A 19,789-nucleotide genomic window follows, 5' to 3' on the forward strand; every position below is an offset into this window, starting at 1 on the left:
TATATTTGCAGGGAATACCTCCAACCTTCCGATGATTTCATCTCTTGCAGGAGTGTCAGACGGGGTTTTAAGAAAGGATTTCAGCAAAAATCAAGATCCTTTCATGCATACAAAAGACATTCTTCTTTCTCTTTCGGCTTTTCCCTTCAGGGGTCGCCAGAGCAAATCTCTCTCACACCAACTACCCTCATGTCCTCCTTCACTATATCCATAAACCTCCTCTTTGGTCTTCCTCTACGCCTCCTACCTGGCAGCTCTAAATGCAGCATCCTTTTACCGATATATTCACTATCTCTCACAACCATCTCAGTCTGGCCTCTCTGACTTTATCTCCAAGGCCTCTAACTAATGTAATGTCCCTCTGATGTACTTGTTCCTGATCCTATCCATCCTGGTCACTCCCAATGAGAACCTCGGCATCAGTATCTCTGCTACCTCCAATTCTGCTTTCTGTCTTTTATACAATTTTAAATATAAAATACATTGTTGACCAGTCCAGGGTGTACCCCGCCTCTCGCCCGAAGAAAATCGAAAGAAAAGCGGTAGAAAATGAATGAATGAATGAATACATTGTTGTCATAAATTTTCAATATTGCATGGTGGTTGTTTTTATTCTGGATCAAATACAACCTCATACTGGCATGTGGTTCAACCATTTACCCCTGTGTCAGAATCAAAGCTATAAATTACATGCATTAATTGAGTTACTCACCTGAGGGCCTGGCTCTCCTTTGGGGCCACGTAAGCCATCTTCGTAGTCATACAAGAGGTCTGGCTCTTCATAACCATAATCATACACACCCACGTCCATATCATCATAGCTGCCATCCAGTTCATGCTGCTCTGAGGAGTCCACTTGATTTTCACGGTACAAAGTGGTACCATAAGCCATCGGATGAGTATCCACGAAGCGCTGATTCTCTTGGGGCCCAAAGGATGAGTACCTGGAGTCGGTTGCGGAATTGTTCCTGAGTCCTTCCTTCACATGACTTTGCCTCTCTGGAGATATCAAGCCTGGAGTGGAATCAGTGGGCCGCTGGCCCCCAGAGTCACTCTCGTCCTCGGTGCTGTTCTCAAACTGATCAGTCTCCCCTTGGAGTCTTTGTCGTTTAGCCGACATGTTTTGGGTCGTGGTTGCGGTTACTGTGCTTTGGGTGAAATCCAGCGTAGCGTGCCCACTGTGAGTAGCTAAATTGGAGTAGTCAGCATGAATTGAGGATGTAGATTTCACAAGGGGTTTAATTGCATAAACGTGGCTCTGGTCCTCCATGTGAGCTTCTGGTAATGGGCTTGAGGTTGAATAATGTTTGAACACACTGTCAGGGGTCAGAGTTGCCATCTGATGAGTATCTGCTGTTGTAGATGGGATATATTTTGCCTCAAATGTCAAACCACGATTTGACAAAGACGACCGGTAAGTGTCGGCCAGCCGGCACTGTTTTCTAAGATAGTTGCAATAGTGTGCAGCAGCTTGGGTGGAGGGATATATATCCAGTTGGCAGACTCGACCATTGAAGGGTACAGCTTTGGAGTTCATCCTCCCCAAAGTGAAGACACCACCAGAATTTCTAAGCGTCTGAGATCTCCCCAGGGTTTGCTCCCGCTGGGGTACCGCTCCACAATCTGCATAGAAGGACACTGAGTGTGCCCGAACGGCAATAGCAAAAGGACGCTGGCGCCCATCGTGCCAATTGTAGGTAAAGTAAATGGAGGCCTTCTCAGCTGTATAGACCGCCACTCTGCGCGGCAGCAGCTGAACGCCAAAGCGCAACCTGCCCCTTCCATCTGTGACACTGAAAATAAAAGCGTTGTTTGCTCGCCAGGAGCTTACGCTTATAATAACAGAAAACTCCTCGCCAAATTCTGGAGGAAAGAGACTGCCCGCCGAAGCCTCATAAAGAGAGTTTGAGTGTAGTATTACCCCATGTCCAGGAAATGGGAGATTTATTGGTGAGGGAACAGTGGTATATGTGGTTGGAGGTGAGGCAGTTCTTTCGTATGGATTGCCTGTGGTACTCTGAACTGTGAGCCCAAGCTGATAGAGGATATCCACTCCTAAAAGACAAAAGAAACTATTAGGAAAGGATTGTGTATTTTTTCCCAAAAAATGAAAAACTACTAAGCACTAATTTGATTTGATGCTGACTCCAAATTTACTGTTCAATGTGTATTTCTACGGGAAAGTTTCAGGCGGAGTTCTTATAAAATGCACTTCAATCTTTCCGGCTTAAAACAGCACCAAACATGCGCTCTTCTATTACGGAGTTGTGTCATCACCTCTTTTAGGTATAAAGTACGTCTTTGGCAGTGAGCGGTAGGGTTGAAAAAGAACTTTAGTATAAATTAGTTAAAGAGGGCCCATTGTGCTTATTTTTCAACCCTTTGTATTGAGTTGTGGTCTCCTATAGAGCAGCTACACACAATAACCCGTATAGAAAACTTTTTAGATTTTGCAGAATCTGCACCTATTCACGCTGTATTTCACTTCCATTTGTGCCTCGGGAATGCCCACTCCGCTGTGATTGGTCACACACCCAAAGTGCTTCCTAACTATGAACCATATAAGGAAGTCCGCCCGTCTGTGACATCACAAAGGGGCAGTTTTACCACGCCTTTTGAAACCGAGCATTTTCAGCCATCCCAAACTTCTTTCAGGGCTCACTTCCAAACCTCATTATCTGAAACTTTTGCATCGTTTACCACGAGAATGCAACATTCCAACTACATTTATAGGTCAGAAAAGTTGATTTGAAAATGTAAATGCAACAAAAATGACCTTAGTTAATGTATTCTCTGTACATAATTCTGTGCAAGGTGCTGCAATCTCTACTACGTTTTCTCCTGCAGCAGCAGCATGTATCAGAAAGCAGCTGTGGCCCAGATGACAAGAGAGACGAGAAGAATGAGGCCAAACTAGGATACAGGAAACCAAACCTAACCGCCTTTCTGACTCGATCTACCAATCATGAAAGGAGTCTCCGCCAAACTATTGTGTCATTCTTTTCCCAAGCCCATAGGTAATGTATTCTATGTCGGTTTGCTGAAATACAGTAAGAAAAAGAACAAGGAACGCGGCTTTGAAGTAAAGTTTAGTCCAGGCAGTCTTTAAGTACAGAGTACAGAACAGTTACTGTGTAAATGGCAATGAGTTGCATGTGGCACACGCGAGTAAAGACACTTTCTTTAACGTGACAAATGGGAGCAAGGAGAGCTTAAAACACTGTAATTGTATGTGTCAGAGGTATGTTTTAAAAGGTGGCTTGACCTGTGTGTGTGTGTGTGTGTGTGTGTGTGTGCACGTGCAAGAGATGTAAGTTTGGAAGCACAGTAAATACCTCAGAATAGATAAACCTATGAACCTTTGAACTTGTACATGCGCACACTTGTGTCGGGAGGGAGTGCATGTTCAGGTGGGGAGAGCTCAGCCTCAATTTGAGATATTTTCATTGCTAATACAGATATTTAAATTCCCCTGTACTTGGTGTGCTGTCTTTTTAAAGAAGGGTGTTTTACAGGCAATATTTATTCATTCATTAAATTCATTCATTTATTTATTACTGTGCATTATTGATAATGTGTTTTATCCATTACTCATTTGTATTTCAATACCATGCTTTTACATGATCAACTGTCTAAAATTAGACTGCTGTAGCCATAACACGCACCCTGGACTGGTCGCCAGCCAATCACAGGGCACATATAGACAAACAACCATTCACACTCACATTCATACCTATGGACAATTTGGAGTCGCCGATTAACCTAGCATGTTTTTGGAATGTGAGAGGAAACCGCAGTACCCGGAGAAACCCCACGCATGCATGGGGAGAACATGCAAACTCCACACAGAGATGGCCGAGGGTGGAATTGAACTCTGGTCTCCTAGCTGTGAGGTCTGCGCGCTAACCACTCGACTAATCCCTCGTTTATCACAGTAAAATGTTTCCAGACTTGACCGTGATGAGGGAATTTCTGAGAAAAAGGATTCCTCATATGGAAATTGAATATTTTTGTAGTTATTCACTTGTTTTATGACCTTCTAGAAATGTTTTTTAACATTATTAGAGCTCTCTAGACATGAAATAGCACCCCTACAGCCACCTTTACATTATTATTACCCAATACAGTAGACAGAATAAGAGTAAATAAGCTGTTTTAAGATAACAATAAGTAGCCCATGCTCTTATTACAGATTTTTATTCGGAATTAATGGGCGTGAGATACTTCAAACCTGCAATAAAAGCCTGTTCCAGCAATTAAATCCGGTGTTGATGTGTCTCAAAATGACAGTAACATTACTGACATTACTAAGCTTTGACTGGAAAATATAGATTTTCTCTGGAGAATATTGTATATCCACATTTTGACTTTAAAGTTTAGAATGGCAGCATAATTTTAGGGACTGAAAAACCCATTTAGCCAATGACTGTTCATCGTCCTTCAAACCAGCTGGCTAGAAGTACCGCTAGTAATATTCTAAGGATTTATGGGTCAACAGAGAAACACTAAAAATGAGTGCTGTACAACTAAGACAAGTAAATGACAATCTGTCTCTGACACATCTTATGCCCGCCCCCCTCTGCCTGATTGTTTCGGTAGAAGCATTTACTTTAAATGAGAATGATCAAGTAAAGTTTCAGATAATAAGGTTTGTGCATTTGGAAGTGAGCTCTGAAAGAAGTGGCTCACAGGGATTTTTTTTTTTTTTGACACTGGCTCATTTTGATGTCACAGTGAGCCGGACTGGGTACAAGCTGTAGGCCTGCCTTTGCCCCTGCAGTGGATGGAGTTGCAGATTCCAGGTGAAGAGAAAAATATGGGACAGCTGTGTGAACATAAGCAAATCACAAGCTCACCGATATCTGGAGATGCTAATAGCCCTTTTCCACCGCAATTGGTGCGTCTACTTCTTAAACATGGGTAGTCCCGCAAGAAAAATTTAATGACCACATTTCCACTACGGATGTTGTGCCAAGATTGTCTGCAGGCGGTAAAAGCCACTCTTTGAGTTCATACACATAAAGTCAGGGGTTTCCAACCAGTTGTTCATGAGCTTATTTTTTATAAACTCTTATACTGACAAAATTACAAAATGGGGTTCGGCAGTAGTCCGGAAGTCCTCGGGTGTTACCAATCACAGTGGAGTGGAATAAATTAAAGCAGATCATTTTGGAAATCCAAGGGAATACATCTGGAATAGGTGCGGATCTGGAGGCTCTAGAAAGCTTTCATTGTTATTGTGTGAAGTTGCTCTATGGGAGTCCAAAGCTCAATACAATGGGAGGAAAATGAGCATAATAGGTCCCCTTTCAGACAAAATTAACCCCACTAAACAAGGAATTGGAGCATATTTCAATAAAGTCTCACCATGAAACAACTTTGCAGTTCAGCCTTTCATTCATTCTAAAACAAGCACATCCAGAAAGGTATGCTTGAATAGACACATTGTAATGGCTCATATGAGTGTGAAAGCAAATTCCTTATGTACTTCTATCTTTCACCTGCATGTACATTCAATGACCTCTCATTCTTATTGCTGTGTCACAGAAACAGACAAATGTGTTCCGGTCCAACTTGACCAGATGAAGTCAACATGCATACTGTACATTTCCTCTTCATATCTGTTCCATTGGCTGTGCAACTTTCCCACAGTGCTCCACTTAGTATGCACTTTAGCATTTAGACCATATTTGACATGAGAACCTTCCCCTAAAGGACTACAGATGACAGAATTGGGAAGTGCACTAAGAGGAAAAAAAGACAGGTGAGTTAAAAGACAGCAAGGATCGAGAGGTTAGTTTGGTTGCTTCCGTATGCATTCTGAGGCATTAAGTACAAGAACAGACACGTTGAGGGACGAATAGAGAAAAAAGAAGAGCACAGAATTGGAAAAGAGGATCTAGTGGACAAGTGCACTATATGTGGCCTATTTGTAAAATAAAGTGTTCAGACTTCAACATGTCTAAGCAACTTTGGGGCAGCAGAAGCTCTTATATAAGGACCTGCCCTTTGGACCCGGAGGGTCACAGTTCAAGTCCTTCTGTGGACTACATAAATAGCAACTAGTTATTGGAGAGATGCTGGTCTGCTTTCTAATACCATTGAGGTGCAGAACCTTCCAGTTCAGTGGTGGTTTTGAGGCCCCTCATTCTATTCTCTGCATTGTGTGTGACAATATATAAAGTAGATGTAAATGTCCCTTTGCAAAAATACAATAAAAATACAGTTTCAATATTATGGTGCATAGTACAGATTAAATAATGGAGAGAATCTGCTTTGACGTAGCAAGGATACTTCAACATGATCACGGGAGGACCGAACCAGCAACCCCATGCATGTATTATTGCCGTATTTATATTGTGTGTGAATTTTAAAAGCACTTTCGTTCTGCTATGTACCTTGAGTTAGATAGTCGTCTTCTCCAGAATGTACTGCAGAGCATACTGACAGGAGCAGAAGAAAGTTCCACCTAAAGGAAAAAAGAAAACACATTCATGTTGGTGTGCAGTTTTCTGTGGTTTGCTTAGCATTCATGCTAGATTTTTTTTGTCATCATAAGTCAAACACATACATAGAGCAAGAATTGTTGGTTATTTTATGTTCAGCACAGCACGGATTTCATAAACAGCTACCAAAATATACTTTACAAGAGCACCATTGCACTCTGCCACGCACACTCTAAAGCTACGTTCACACCGACGCCGAATGTCGTGCTTTGAATCGGCGACGAATTCGGCGTCATTTTTCAAAAAATCTCACGATCTCCTCAGATATGTTTAAGCTCTGATAAGCTCTGATACGAAATTCGTTCCCGCTTTAGGCGACAAATTATTTCCCGAATCGCTACGGCAACTCACACTTTGATGCCGATTGATCAGGATTTGTTACGCTTTAAATCACGCTTTGATACGCTTTAATACTCATTGATAAGCTTTGGTGCGCTTATCACGCTTTAAATAACGCTCTGATACGATTATCAAGCTCTCTTGTGCATTGATAGGCTCTGTTAAGCTCTGTTACGCAATGGAACATTTCGAGATCCCGACTGCATCCCGCCTCTGATCCAGAGCATATTGTAGCGACCCTGACGTATTCATGTTGACGTTGTGCTCTTGGGTGTCCGATTGTTCCGGGTGACTGTGAATGCACCAGGGGGTGGGGGCGTGTCTGGTGGAGGAAGTACTGTTGTGTTGCTGGCGGTGGTTGCAACGGCTTGGTTACGGCCGACAGTAGCCAGTATTATTGTTGTGCTTGTCAGCGATCGCAGTCGTGTAATTTCCCGTCGGCAACGACGCTACAATATATAAAGATGCAGCAGATCCATTGATCCTTTCAACCAAGCTCTGTTAAGCTTTCCTACGCTTTGAGCAAAACTTTGATAAGCTTTGTGACGCTTTGATAAGCTTTAATACGCTCTCCCCGCTTTACGCAATTCGTGACAGATCGCCTCAAATTTTTAAACAGTTTAAAAATTTTTGCCGCTATTGCCGAATGTCCCGAATTGCTCAAACCTTTCTTACGCTGTATTACGGTCTTTACGCTTTCATTAAGCTTTGTTACGCTTTGCCGCCGCTTTGCTCGCCGATTTAATTCGCCATCGATTCGGCGTCGGTGTGAACGTAGCTTTAAAGACAGCCGAGCTGAAGTAGAATAATATGACATCAAATGACCACTCTGCTCACAAAGCCAAGAACCGGACTTGACAAAGTAATGACGGTACTGTTTAACACTGTTTGAAGAATCCAGGTTTTGCTGGGCTGCATCTTGAGCACAAACCTGGGTTTGTTGTGCAACATTCGCCATATAACCCCTAAATGACACTAGCTGGAAAGACGCCAGTCTCCATTCTGACTACTGTTTAAATGTTCCATTCCTAAAGGAGGTCTTTTTCTATATTATAAGTGCACTTCCTCCATCTATTGCAGACAATTGTGTGTACAAAACGTAATCATGGAACAAATGATTACAACAACATAGTAAACATAGCCGTAGTCAACACGCAACATTTACGTATTTCAGGATTAAGAGATGAAATGTAACCTGGATTCTTTCTTTTCATGTGTGAAATGTCAAGTTTATTGTTTCCAGACAGGTGGGTTTAGTACAACTGCACAGATGGAAAAGCTCCTGCTAACATAAAGAGATTTCTTGCAATCGACTAGGAAGAGCACAGCCGTACCCGTGGAATAACATCATGTTTGCCCTTATTGAGTTCTGCTTGACAATACAAGTGATTAAACGATAACACTTGACACATGCTGGAACCTATCCCAGCTGTCATTGGGGGAGAGGCGGGGTACATCCTGAATGGGACAATTTTAGCGGCATTGAAACAGTGACTTTTTCATATTGTGGTATACATTTTCGATTTCACTCTAGTGTCAGAGGTGAGCTGGAGCCGATCCCAGCTGACTTCAGGCAAGAGGTGTGGTATATCTTGAACTGGTCGACAGTCAATCAATCTCAGAGCACATATAGACAAGAAACCATTAAGATCCACACCTATGGATAATTTTGAGTTTCTAGTTAACCAAATACAGTAAAGTCTCCTTATATCAATATCGGTTATATCGAAGTACTGCTTATTACGATACTATTTTCATTTCCCGGCAAATTTCTAGTCTTTTATGATATAATTAGTTCTGTTAGTACGATACCCGGTTATTATGATAATCCGGTTACTACGATGCCCTTTTCATCTCCCGCCAGCCAATTTGGTCTGCTTATATTGACACAAAAGCAGCTTAAATCAATCTTTGCTTAAGGATTTCAATACCAAAAAAGAACACGGCGAACGGCTGCTTCCAGTCTTTATTTTTCACACTTCCACCACCAGAGCACAGCACACACAACGAAGACACAAGCGTACAAATACATATATTTAATTGTGTTGTATTCAGATATCTTTTTATCGATTGCAATAATCACTGTTTTTCATATGTACATGCTGGCGTTCGTGGTTTCTCTCGTGTGTATAGATTCTATACATATACATACGAGTTCGGCGCAGGATCGGATATATCGACAGTCCGGTTATATCGATATTTTTTCCGACTCCCGACAATATCGATATAATGAGAATTTACTGTATAGATGTCTTGGGAGGAAGCCAGAGACATGCAAACTCCACACAGAGATGCTCTCTGTCACTGTGGGGCCGACATGCTCACCACTAGACCCCCGTGCGGCCCTCATGTCTTTCAACAAAGGTCATATCAGAGACAGTCTGACTTCCACATTTATTAATGGTGACAGGTCACTCAGCAGTCGATTCAGTGTGCCAACAGTGCCATCATTTGGTGGAAAGTATGTACATATTATCAATACAGTTTATAAGAAATTAAAAAAATGCAATAAGTAAATGATGATGGACACATCCAAAATGTGTATTCATGCCGACTGACTTTCATTATGTCTGATGTGGGAGATAAGCATTCACCGCTGTTTGCTAGTACTGTTTTCAACTATTTAATTGTTTATTCAACACACCATGCACACTCACACTAGCTAGTCCAACAATGACATTGTTTTCAATATTCTTTTATAACATAATATGTCAATATAAAATGCATCTGTGGTGTTCTTTTTCTGAAAATCTCTTATGTTTTTTTTCCTTTGCAGAAACATGTTGTTCTAAATTTGTACTGGTGACAGTCAGTGAAGTCATATGTTTCGACTTCAACCACACAACAAATCAAACCACCACACTTATGGAATATGGAACAAAAATGGTATACTGTATGTGTGAGGGTGAAATTTCCAATGAAATAAGAGCCAATTTTTAACGTCGCTTTCAACAGGGGTTCACATGCTTAACCAGGCATTTGTGATGTGCTTCAAAGCATACTCTGAACATTCAAACCTAATCAATCACTTTGACAGTAGAAGCCGCTGACACAACCTGCATTGGCTCCTGGCAACTTGCGGGATGACGACTGCCGAGCCCCAAAAAACAACAACTTGGGAATAACCTTGTCTTACTCTGTCCACATACGACTGACAAGAGACGGTGCCATCAGTCACAGTGTGTTAAGCTTCCAGTGGCTTGTTATTGGAGTGATAGCTGCAAACAGCATGGATGCTGCCTTACAAACGTCTCATTTCAAGAAGATTGGGCCAACACAGAAGATACATAGCTTGTGTGGCCCTGTTTGGCAACCGTGTTTGTTTTCCCACACATGAGTAAAAGAAAGGGAACCAAAAGCAGATGTTCTAAAATAAAACTTATTTTAAAAAGATAAGGTGTACGAATGAAAATGCATGTGACTGCATAAACACATCTGCTGTTCTCCAGTAAAAATGTAGTCGTTATTCCGTATACGGGGAACACAGACACATCCTGAATGAAAAGGCAGCTGTGGAAAACAATATGCAAAAATACAGTACCGTAGTAAATCAAAAAAGTACATTTCTCATAGTTTGCAGTTATTAAAAACAGACATGAAATAGGGGGAGAGAAAAAAAGTAAATATAACTCTAGCGTTTCCTTTTGGGTCATCAACTGGGACCATCTGATGCTGATTCAGACAAGTTTTTTTTTGTCTGAGTGTCCAACTGTGTCCCTGTTACAGCTATTTAAGGATTCCCTGAGCCTCAGCCATTAAAATACACACTAGCAAGTTATCTTTCTGCTAAAGAACTTTGTTTCCCATACATATTTGGAACACATTTATAGTCGGCACAAGTCATATTTATGCCTTAAATGGCTTATTCTATATTGAATAATACGAGTGTAAAGGTGACTATAGGGGTTTTATTCCATGTCTAGAGGGCTCTAATAATGTTAAAAAAAGATTAGATGTCCGTAAAGATGTTTTTGTATGCTTTAACTACACAAATATTGCATTTATAAGTTATGAATACTAGTTTGTGGAAATTCAATTATTATGGTCGGGTCGAGAACCATTTAAATACGATAAGTGAAGGATTATGGTATACAGTGGTCTCTCTTTTATCGTAGTCAATCGGTTTGAATTACCATTATTAGAGTCTTCTGGATGTAAAATAACACCCCTATAGTCACATTTACACTCCTATTATTGGTTGTTTACACCATATTGTTATAGCACATGCTATGGAATCACTGCAGGAACAAGGGTTTCAAACGGGGGACAAAGTAAGAAGCCAAAAGCTTACCACTTCCACATGGAATGGGAGGAGAACGTTTTGTCATTGTATAATGTCGGCCATGCCATGGCTGACTACATGCAGTGTTGCAGGCACACACTTACAATGAGGTTAAAAAAACATCATGAATGTGTTTTAATCGCCTGTGTACGTTATGCACAGTCTATCGCTGCTATCTTCTATTATTAAATAAGGCTTAAAAAACGTGAAATAATGTCACACATTACTTATGACACAAAACCAAAATGCTCAGTTTTACCCATCCACACACAAACGTGAGAAAAAGTGGAAAACGTTGGAGATTAATATGAAAAAACACTGTCATTTGAAAACAATAAAGAACTGAAAGCAATATGGCTTTATTACAACTACTGTTATATGCCTCCCAGTCTTTGCACTTAATGGAGATGGCGGCTGAAAGTAAGACAAAGCTCCCCAAATACTCCTCTGTTGACTGAGGGAAATACCACTATGTGGGGAGTGGGTGTCATGTCAAGACTATAAATAATCACAACTTAGAACTAACCCTCAACAATGAATCCTTACACAGTAACATGGCTTTCTCCACCGAAAATGAGCAGCTAAGCAGAAGAGTCACAGTGCTTGGAGTACTATTGGAGTACTAATATTAGCTCAGAAGAAACATACAACACATTTCTTATATGTGTCATTATTGTCTGCAAGGTGATCAGAGACATTAATATAATATTGTTTAGATGTCGAAACTTGGCAAAGCACCAACAACATCATTAGTGGCGAAAAAGTCTGCAAAGTTGTAAATCTATCCAAACAACTCCAAAGTGTTTAAGATCATGCAGGGGTAACAGAGCGGTACACATAACAGATGTTTGGGTTAGGAAGTATCAACAACAAATCCAACAGCTAATTCTCCTGTTTTACTTTGCCTTTGCAGAAAAGGCATCGACCATGTAATCTAATCTAGGAATCTATACATCTATGAACGCCTTAGGCCGCTTTTCGGCCTTCTGTTCATTTTCCTTGATTGCACTTAAGTACACCAACAGAGTAGATGTCCTGTATACTATAAAATATCTGTGTTTAACTTTTTCATCATTTTTACAGCTGCTCTGCAGAATGATTTGTTTTATAGTCACAGGCTCTCACCGCATTCATTCATTTTCTACTGCTTATCCTCACCAGGGTCACGTTGGTGCTGGAGCCTATCCCAGCTGTCTTCGGGCGAGAGGCGGGGTATATTTTGTGTATTTTGCATGGACATTTTTGCATGCATGGACATTCTACTCCAGTTTCAGATCAACATTTGCAATAAATGTGACAGTTGTACTTATTAGATACAACACTGTTCAGTCATTCATTAATTTATTTTCTACCGCCTATCCTCACAAGGGTCGCGGGGGTTGCTGGAGCCTATCCCAGCTGTCTTCAGGCGAGAGGCAAAGTACACCCTGGACTGGTCGCCAGCCAATCACAGTTCACATATAGACAAACAACCATTCACACTCACATTCATACCTATGGACAATTTGGAGTCGCTAATTAACCTAGCATGTTTTTGGAATGTGGGAGGAAACCGGAGTACCCGGAGAAAACCCACGAATGCACGGGGAGAACATGCAAACTCCACACAGGGAGGGCCGAGGGTGGAATTGAACTCGGGTCTTCTAGCTGTGAGGCCTGCGTGCTAACCACTAATAAACTGAGCTGTGCTTTTCTGTGAAGCGCTTTGAATTACCTTGTGTAGAAATTGTGATCTATAAATAAATTAATTTCCATTTAATATTACAAGCCACTACAAGAGGTCATATTATGTTGACGAGATGAGATGTTATTCATATTGTCAGCTTGATTCCAGCAGAGCTTGCGGTCTCACAAGTCAATTCACTCAATATTTTCCAGCAGGAAGATGCTTTAACAAGATGTTTTGTAAATGCAATAGTGGAATACCATATGTCTGTAATTGTTTCTTAATGTGTTAAACTGAACTTAAAATGTGTTTCAGAACTACGAGAGGCATATTATAGGGTTTACAGCTGTTATTCACTGTGATTCATAGCATATTTGTGTATATTATCCAATTTCACTTACTTACTCACATTTACTTCAATAATGTAGCTTTGCTCATCTATCTATGCCAGTTGTTTATAGTGACAGGTAATTAAATGCTCTTCTAAGATGGAAGATGGTACATAATTCTCCTAATTGTTATTTTGGTATATATACTTTTTGTGACATTTTTATTTGGCGTGCTGTGCTGCGATATTTTAAAAAAATTAAAATATGTGCTTTGGCATAATAAAGGTTGGGGAAACTCTATTTTAAAATTGGCACTTGCCTCCATGGTGTTCATTTTTTGCCATTCGCTTAGGATCTTGGAATGTTCTGTATGTCATTCCTGTGTCATCACTTTCACACTTATAAGTGTTTATATTTATAAACTATATATAAATATATATAAAAAATATAAAATATAATATTATATATTTTTATATTTATATTTTTATTATATTTATATTTTATTATATATATAATATATATATAAATAAATAAATAAATATGTATATTTATTTATATTTATATATATATAAAATAATATAAAAACTAAATATAAAATATTTATAAATGTCAATCCTAATTACTCCCAATGTGAAAGCACTAATGGAATATGTGTTTATAGATGATACTTTGTACTCTCTCTCTCCCCCATAGCAAAGCAAGCTGGCTGCTCCTTGAATATTGGTGACTGGAGTCAATAGGTCAGTACAGACTACAGTAAAGATTGACTCAACAAGCGGACAAAGAGCTGCGAGTAAACATCCAGTGGCCTTTATTGGTTCTCTTGAGGGTAGAGCTGCAGATGTTAGAAGGGTTAAATATAATAGCTAAAATACTAATAGTGTGTAGAAGGTGAGTACAGGCAGCACAAACTATTCTTTTTTAAACAGGAATTAAAAAAAGACAATTCTTGCACACTGGAGAGTGTGAGAGACGGACTGTGTGGCAGGAGGAAGTGTCAATAATGAGACCACTACACTGCTTATACTGTTATCACTGTCCCTTTCATATTGGAGCAGATCATTTCACATGTTCAAGAATACCATTGTAATCTTTCAGTATGGTTGCCATGGTTGGACAGCTTGGATGGGGCATGCAACCGATGTTGATTTCTTCAGTAAGTGATTCACATGCCTAATTTTAATTTCATTTTATTTCACATTTGAATACATCAAACTTTGATATAGTATATCGATATTGTATAGCACGCTACTACTAATACATTTTACCCCTTACATATATGCCTACCAAATGTTCAAAATGATGATGACCATGCTCCCTGCAGTGCTGTAATGCATTGCCTTCACTGCAGCAGCTTCATAAAAATAAAAAGTGAAAACATTTTACAAACCTGCTAAGCTAATTTCAGTTACATTTAAAGGCAAAATGAACTGATTTTTAGTTCCTAACCATGAGAGAGCATACAGTACAGCATTACAGCAATACAGCATTTAACCACCCAAGCGTGTTAACTCACCAATGTATTCTCATTGGTTAGTGGGATATGACTCAGCATGGGAGAAAAGCATTCAAAAGAGCATGGCAATATGAAAGGGGGAAATGTACAGTATTATTGCAGCATACAGTCGTCTTTCGCCACATCAAGATTCAAAGTATGGAGGGTCACGATTTTTGAAAATATACTCATTAATATATTCTTATTGTTTCAAGGTTGAATATGGATTATTGTTTGTAAAACAATAAGCATATTTGCGAAAATTGGATGTATTTGTGGTATTTAGTGGCATTGAGAAGACGCATTGAAAGACATGCTAGATGTAGTATCACTTACCCTGATGACTCAGTGTCAGTAATGTTACTGTACCGACGAGTGTATATATATATATAGTTTTAAAGGGGACCTATTATACTTTTTCCACTTTTCTGACCTATGAATGTAGTTAGAATATTGTATTCTCCTGTTAAACGATGCCAAAGTTTCAGACAATGAGTCCTGAAATAAGTTTGGGATGGCTCAAAACGCTCTGTTTCAAAAGGTGTGGTAAAACTAACCCTTTGTGACATCACAGAGGTGTGGACTTCTTTATATGTCTCATAGTTAGGAACACTTTGGGCATGTGACCAATCACATTGGAGTAGAATAAATTAAAACAGATCATTTTGGCAGGAAGCACAAATCAACGGAAATACATCCGGAATAGGTGCAGATTCTGGAAAATCTAAAAAGTTTGTGCAGGTTATTGTGTGTAGCTGCTCTATAGGAGACCACAACTCAATACACAGGGTCGAAAATGACTATAATAGGTCCCCTTTAAGCTGTTGTTTAGAGTGTGGGCTATGAACTATTCATACTGTGTTTAGAACACCTCCTTGTTAGACAGTGCATAGTTAGACTACGAAATTGGGTAATATGAGCATAAAGGTGACTATGGATGTTTCTTTCAGCTTTTTCCTGATTACATAGTCGCCACAGTGGATCTTTTTGATCTGCATACTGATTTTTATATTGCGGATGCCCTTCCTGACGAATATCGTTGATGCTTACTAGTGGAGATTCGAATGGAATTCCATTGGAATTACTGTATTGTATTAATAACACTTTCATTCAAAAAAACGATATAGACACATACTTGATACATTCCTCACCTTGTCATGCAACAGGGCATGGGCCATTGACCAGTTTCTAGGGATATACCATGATATGAAAAAGTCACAGTTTCAAAACCGCTAGTACTCACCAGTAATGAATGATATTGTAAGAATAAACCGATAGAATCATACTCAGTTCAGTTTAGTGACGCTCAAGTACTATGCAACACCACAAAAAAAACACAACAGAGAAAAATTATCTTCACAGACAGAATCCCTTAATACACTCTAAGGGGAGATGAGGAAATGGACTAAGTGCCTTGCTCAAGGAGCTGACCTCTCTCCTGCAACCAGCCCTTGCAGACTTGAACCTGCCACCTTTCTGTCCAAAGCCAACTATACAAGTCAATAATGATATACCTGACCCAGTGCATGAACATGGACCTGAAGAAAGGTTCTCCAAGGTTGCTTCTGTAGCTACGACGCCCAAAGCGAGTGACAGCCAAGCAGCAGCAATGCCCACAACAGTGGCTGATTGTTTGCTTCTCAGGAGCCAGTTAACCACTGATGCATACACACTCAAGTCCCTCAGTGAATTCAAAGGAGGCCGCTCGGTCTCATTTTCACTCATAAGAACAAAAAAAAATAGCTTAGAGGATTTCAGGTCCACTTTACTTGGAATAAGTAACTGGGACCATTGTATTGTAAGCCCCTTTTAGCTCACATCTGGAGTATATTTATAGTTGAGAATTCATAGTATACAAAAAAAAAAATCCAGTAAAACACTTTAAAGAGGTGAGTGGATTTTTGTACCTCCACACCCTAAATGTGAGTGGGCGGCTAAACTTTCAATTCTTTATGTCAATAATGCACACTCCTGAGGAATGTTCAAGACTTTTTACTTCACTTCTTTAATATCTCCTATCACCGGCATGCTGAGTAAGCACTTTTTCCTCCAAGCATAATGTAGGACATCCCATGGTACATCTGATCCTTTACAAGAGAGCACACTATATCAGTTCCAAGGGGTTCTAACTTTTGCATAAAAATGGGGCAGAAGTGATCCAGAACCTTAGATAACGACTTATATTAATAAGCACAATGCTTTTTTATTGGTCAATTTAAAAGAATGCATGGCTAAGTCTGCAGCAAACTGTGTTTAAGTTCATTGGCAACATTTCAAAGAATCAGCACATCAGCGTTTTCCACATACAAACACAAATATGTTGAGTGAAAACCCATCATGATCGTTAACCAAAAGCACACTTACGTTGCTGCCGCGGAAACGTGTCCACTCCTTGTCCGTTGAGCTCCTAAATGCATTTGTATGCATTTGTCCAGGCAGCAGAAATCTGGGTGAAAACAGAATCACACTCCAAAGGATACCTGCTCATGGGCGAACCCTTTGGGAGCAGCCGAGAGAAGCTTAAAGAAGGACGAGGGGAGTAATGTTACTGCCACCTCAGAGATTCTTCATGGTTCTTGTAGTCCGCAGGAGAGATCTCTGATTCTGTTGCACCAATTGCGCTCCGGAGGGCGCACAGACACGGAGTGGTTCTAGATCCAAACTGAAGAGGCACGCCGGTTTCACGCACTCATTTAGCGGTTCGGGTTGTCGAAGTGATCACCTGGCTTCCACGGAGCATCAGACACCTTTTGAGAGGCTTCTTCTGCACTGGTTGCGCGCTGTGGCTTTACCTCCAGGCGGTGGTTTGCGCTATGTGCCTTGACTTGCACTGATGGGACGACACAACTCCTACTTACCAGCTGCTGGTGTTGGATTTCACCACGTTCTGCCTTGTGACATCACCACAGATAGTTTTTTTTTTTGGCATGTGGAGCTCCTTGCCTGCAAATGCACAAACGAGAAAGCGCATTAGTGCATCAAAATGGCATCCATATATCCACAAATAAAACTGATCCTTCTGGTTGTACTTTTCAATATACACATGCAGTGGCTAGTATAAGTTATATCCAAGTTTAATTTGCATAACATTGTCCTTTGAGAAGATATAATAAATGTGAGAGACAGCAAAATAAATAATACACTTTTTTCTCTATGAAAGTACATTTAGCATATTTGTTTAAAAACCTTCTGGAATTATGAACTCATTCATTTTCTACCGCTTATCCTCATGGGGTTTGCAGGGTGCTGGAGCCTATCCTAGCTGTCTTCGGGCGAGAGGCGGGGTACACCCTGGACTGGTGGCCAGCCAATCACAGGGCACATATAGACAAACAACCATTCACACTCACATTCATACCTATGGACAATTTGGAGTCGCCAATTAACCTAGCATGTTTTTGGAATGTGGGAGGAAACCGGAGTACCCGGAGAAAACCCACACGCACACACAGGGGAGAACATGTAAACTCCACACAGAGATGGCTGAGGGTGGAATTGAACTCAAGTCTTCTAGCTGTGAGGCCTGCGCGCTGACCACTCGACCGCTGTGCAGCCCCGTCAGGTTCATTTAACTTAAAATAATTCACATCGTTCCACTAGACTCATCATTAAGTTGATTTAACTCACAATTGTTTGTAATGTCAATATTTTTTTATAAATATTTTACTTAATATTTTAAGTTAATTCCAATAAATGTCAAGTTTATTCAACTCATAATTAGTAAGGACTTTAATTATAATAAAAGGCTCTCACCGCATTCATTCATTTTCTACAGATTATTCTCACGAGGGTCACGGGGGTGCGCGGGGGAGAGGCGGGGTACACCCTGGACTGGTGGCCAGCCAATCACAGGGCACAATTAGACAAACAACCATTCACACTCACATTCATACCTATGGACAATTTGGAGTCGCCAATTAACCTAGCATGTTTTTGGAATGTGGGAGGAAACCGGAGTACCCGGAGAAAACCTACGCATGCACGGGGAGAACATGCAAACTCCACACAGAGATGGCCGAGGGTGGGATTGAACTTGATTCTCCGAGCTGTGAGGCCGTGTGCTAACCACTCGTCCACCGTGCAGCCCATTGTTCTGGAATTTTATATGACAAAAATTTTGCTTGTTACAGGTGGATTCATTTGAACAGGAATTGCTTTTATGACCAAACAAGTCAGCACAGTATTCTGTAATTTTATTTAACTTAATTACCATTGTAACAGGATTGACTGGTGACCATTCTAGGGTGCACCAAGCTGGGATAGGCTCCAGTTAGCGCCATAGCAGATGGATGGATTGACTATTCCAACAACAACACATCATCCGTAGAGTAAAACTAACCTGTCTCACAACGGTCGAAACCATGCTCAAGTTCCGGGTGAACAATCCTACAATCGGTGAATTCTGCTTTACAATGATAGGAAGGACGATATTGAAAGCGATTATTGCGAATTATTGGCCGCCACAAGTCATTTATCCGTGTGGTAGCTTTTCCAACACATCCTACATGAAACTCGAAAAGTGTGAAGGATCGTTAAAACCCACTTTCACGGTCTGTACTCATACCGAAAATCATGCAGGGTTTTGCCCTTCTGTTCTCTTCACCTCAAATTTGCAGGTTGAAATATGTGGAGTTTACTTTTTGTCTTTAGACTTGAATGGGTTCTCCACAGGTGTATTGTTAAAAAAAATGCACAATATTACTTATTATTCCTTGAATCTACAGTGAAACCATGGTTAGCATAGAAGGTCTGACTCTAACTGAAATGTACTCTAACCAAATCAATCTGTCCAATAAATGCAATTAATCTGTTCCAGAAAGCCCAAAACATTAACATTAAACAGTTTTATAGTTTTACAATTATAGTATTACATGCAGAAAACATTTCGGAATGTATATTATTGACTAATAAATGTCTTAAATAAACAAATGATGATAAACAAATGAGGCAGGGAATCCACTTGGATACCACCTTCATGTTTTGCAATGAGGTATTTCTTGAATTTGTCAGTGTTTCTCACCTTCTTGATCAAAATGCTGGACTTTGAAACTTTATTTTTCTCCATTGTGAGTTTTTTTTTTGCCGTAATCAAAAGAAATGACATTAAAAGACGTTAAATGTATTGAATATGAATGTTATAGAATCAGCTTCACGGCAGCCGAGTGGTTAGTG

The 19,789-nt window shown here is 40.2% G+C and overlaps 1 protein-coding gene across 1 annotated transcript in view; it reads right to left on the bottom strand.

The window, feature by feature from the left end:
- Nucleotides 1-17,645, bottom strand: part of col24a1 (collagen type XXIV alpha 1) — an 82,288-nt gene extending 64,643 nt beyond the window's left edge. Inside the window, exons 1-3 of the mRNA XM_058073812.2 lie at nt 16,982-17,645; nt 6,399-6,469; nt 713-2,055 (exon numbers count right to left, since the gene is read on the bottom strand). Of these exons, the coding sequence (XP_057929795.2) occupies nt 713-2,055; nt 6,399-6,469; nt 16,982-17,034 (1,467 nt within the window). The 5' untranslated portion in view covers nt 17,035-17,645. The remainder of the gene's footprint in view (nt 1-712; nt 2,056-6,398; nt 6,470-16,981) is intronic.
- Between the last annotated feature and the right edge of the window lie 2,144 nt (nt 17,646-19,789).

Source organism: Doryrhamphus excisus, linkage group LG4 (genome assembly GCF_037039965.1).
Source record: "Doryrhamphus excisus strain RoL-2023G ecotype Guam linkage group LG4, RoL_Dexc_Guam_v1.1, whole genome shotgun sequence".
Lineage (NCBI taxonomy): Eukaryota > Metazoa > Chordata > Actinopteri > Syngnathiformes > Syngnathidae > Doryrhamphus > Doryrhamphus excisus.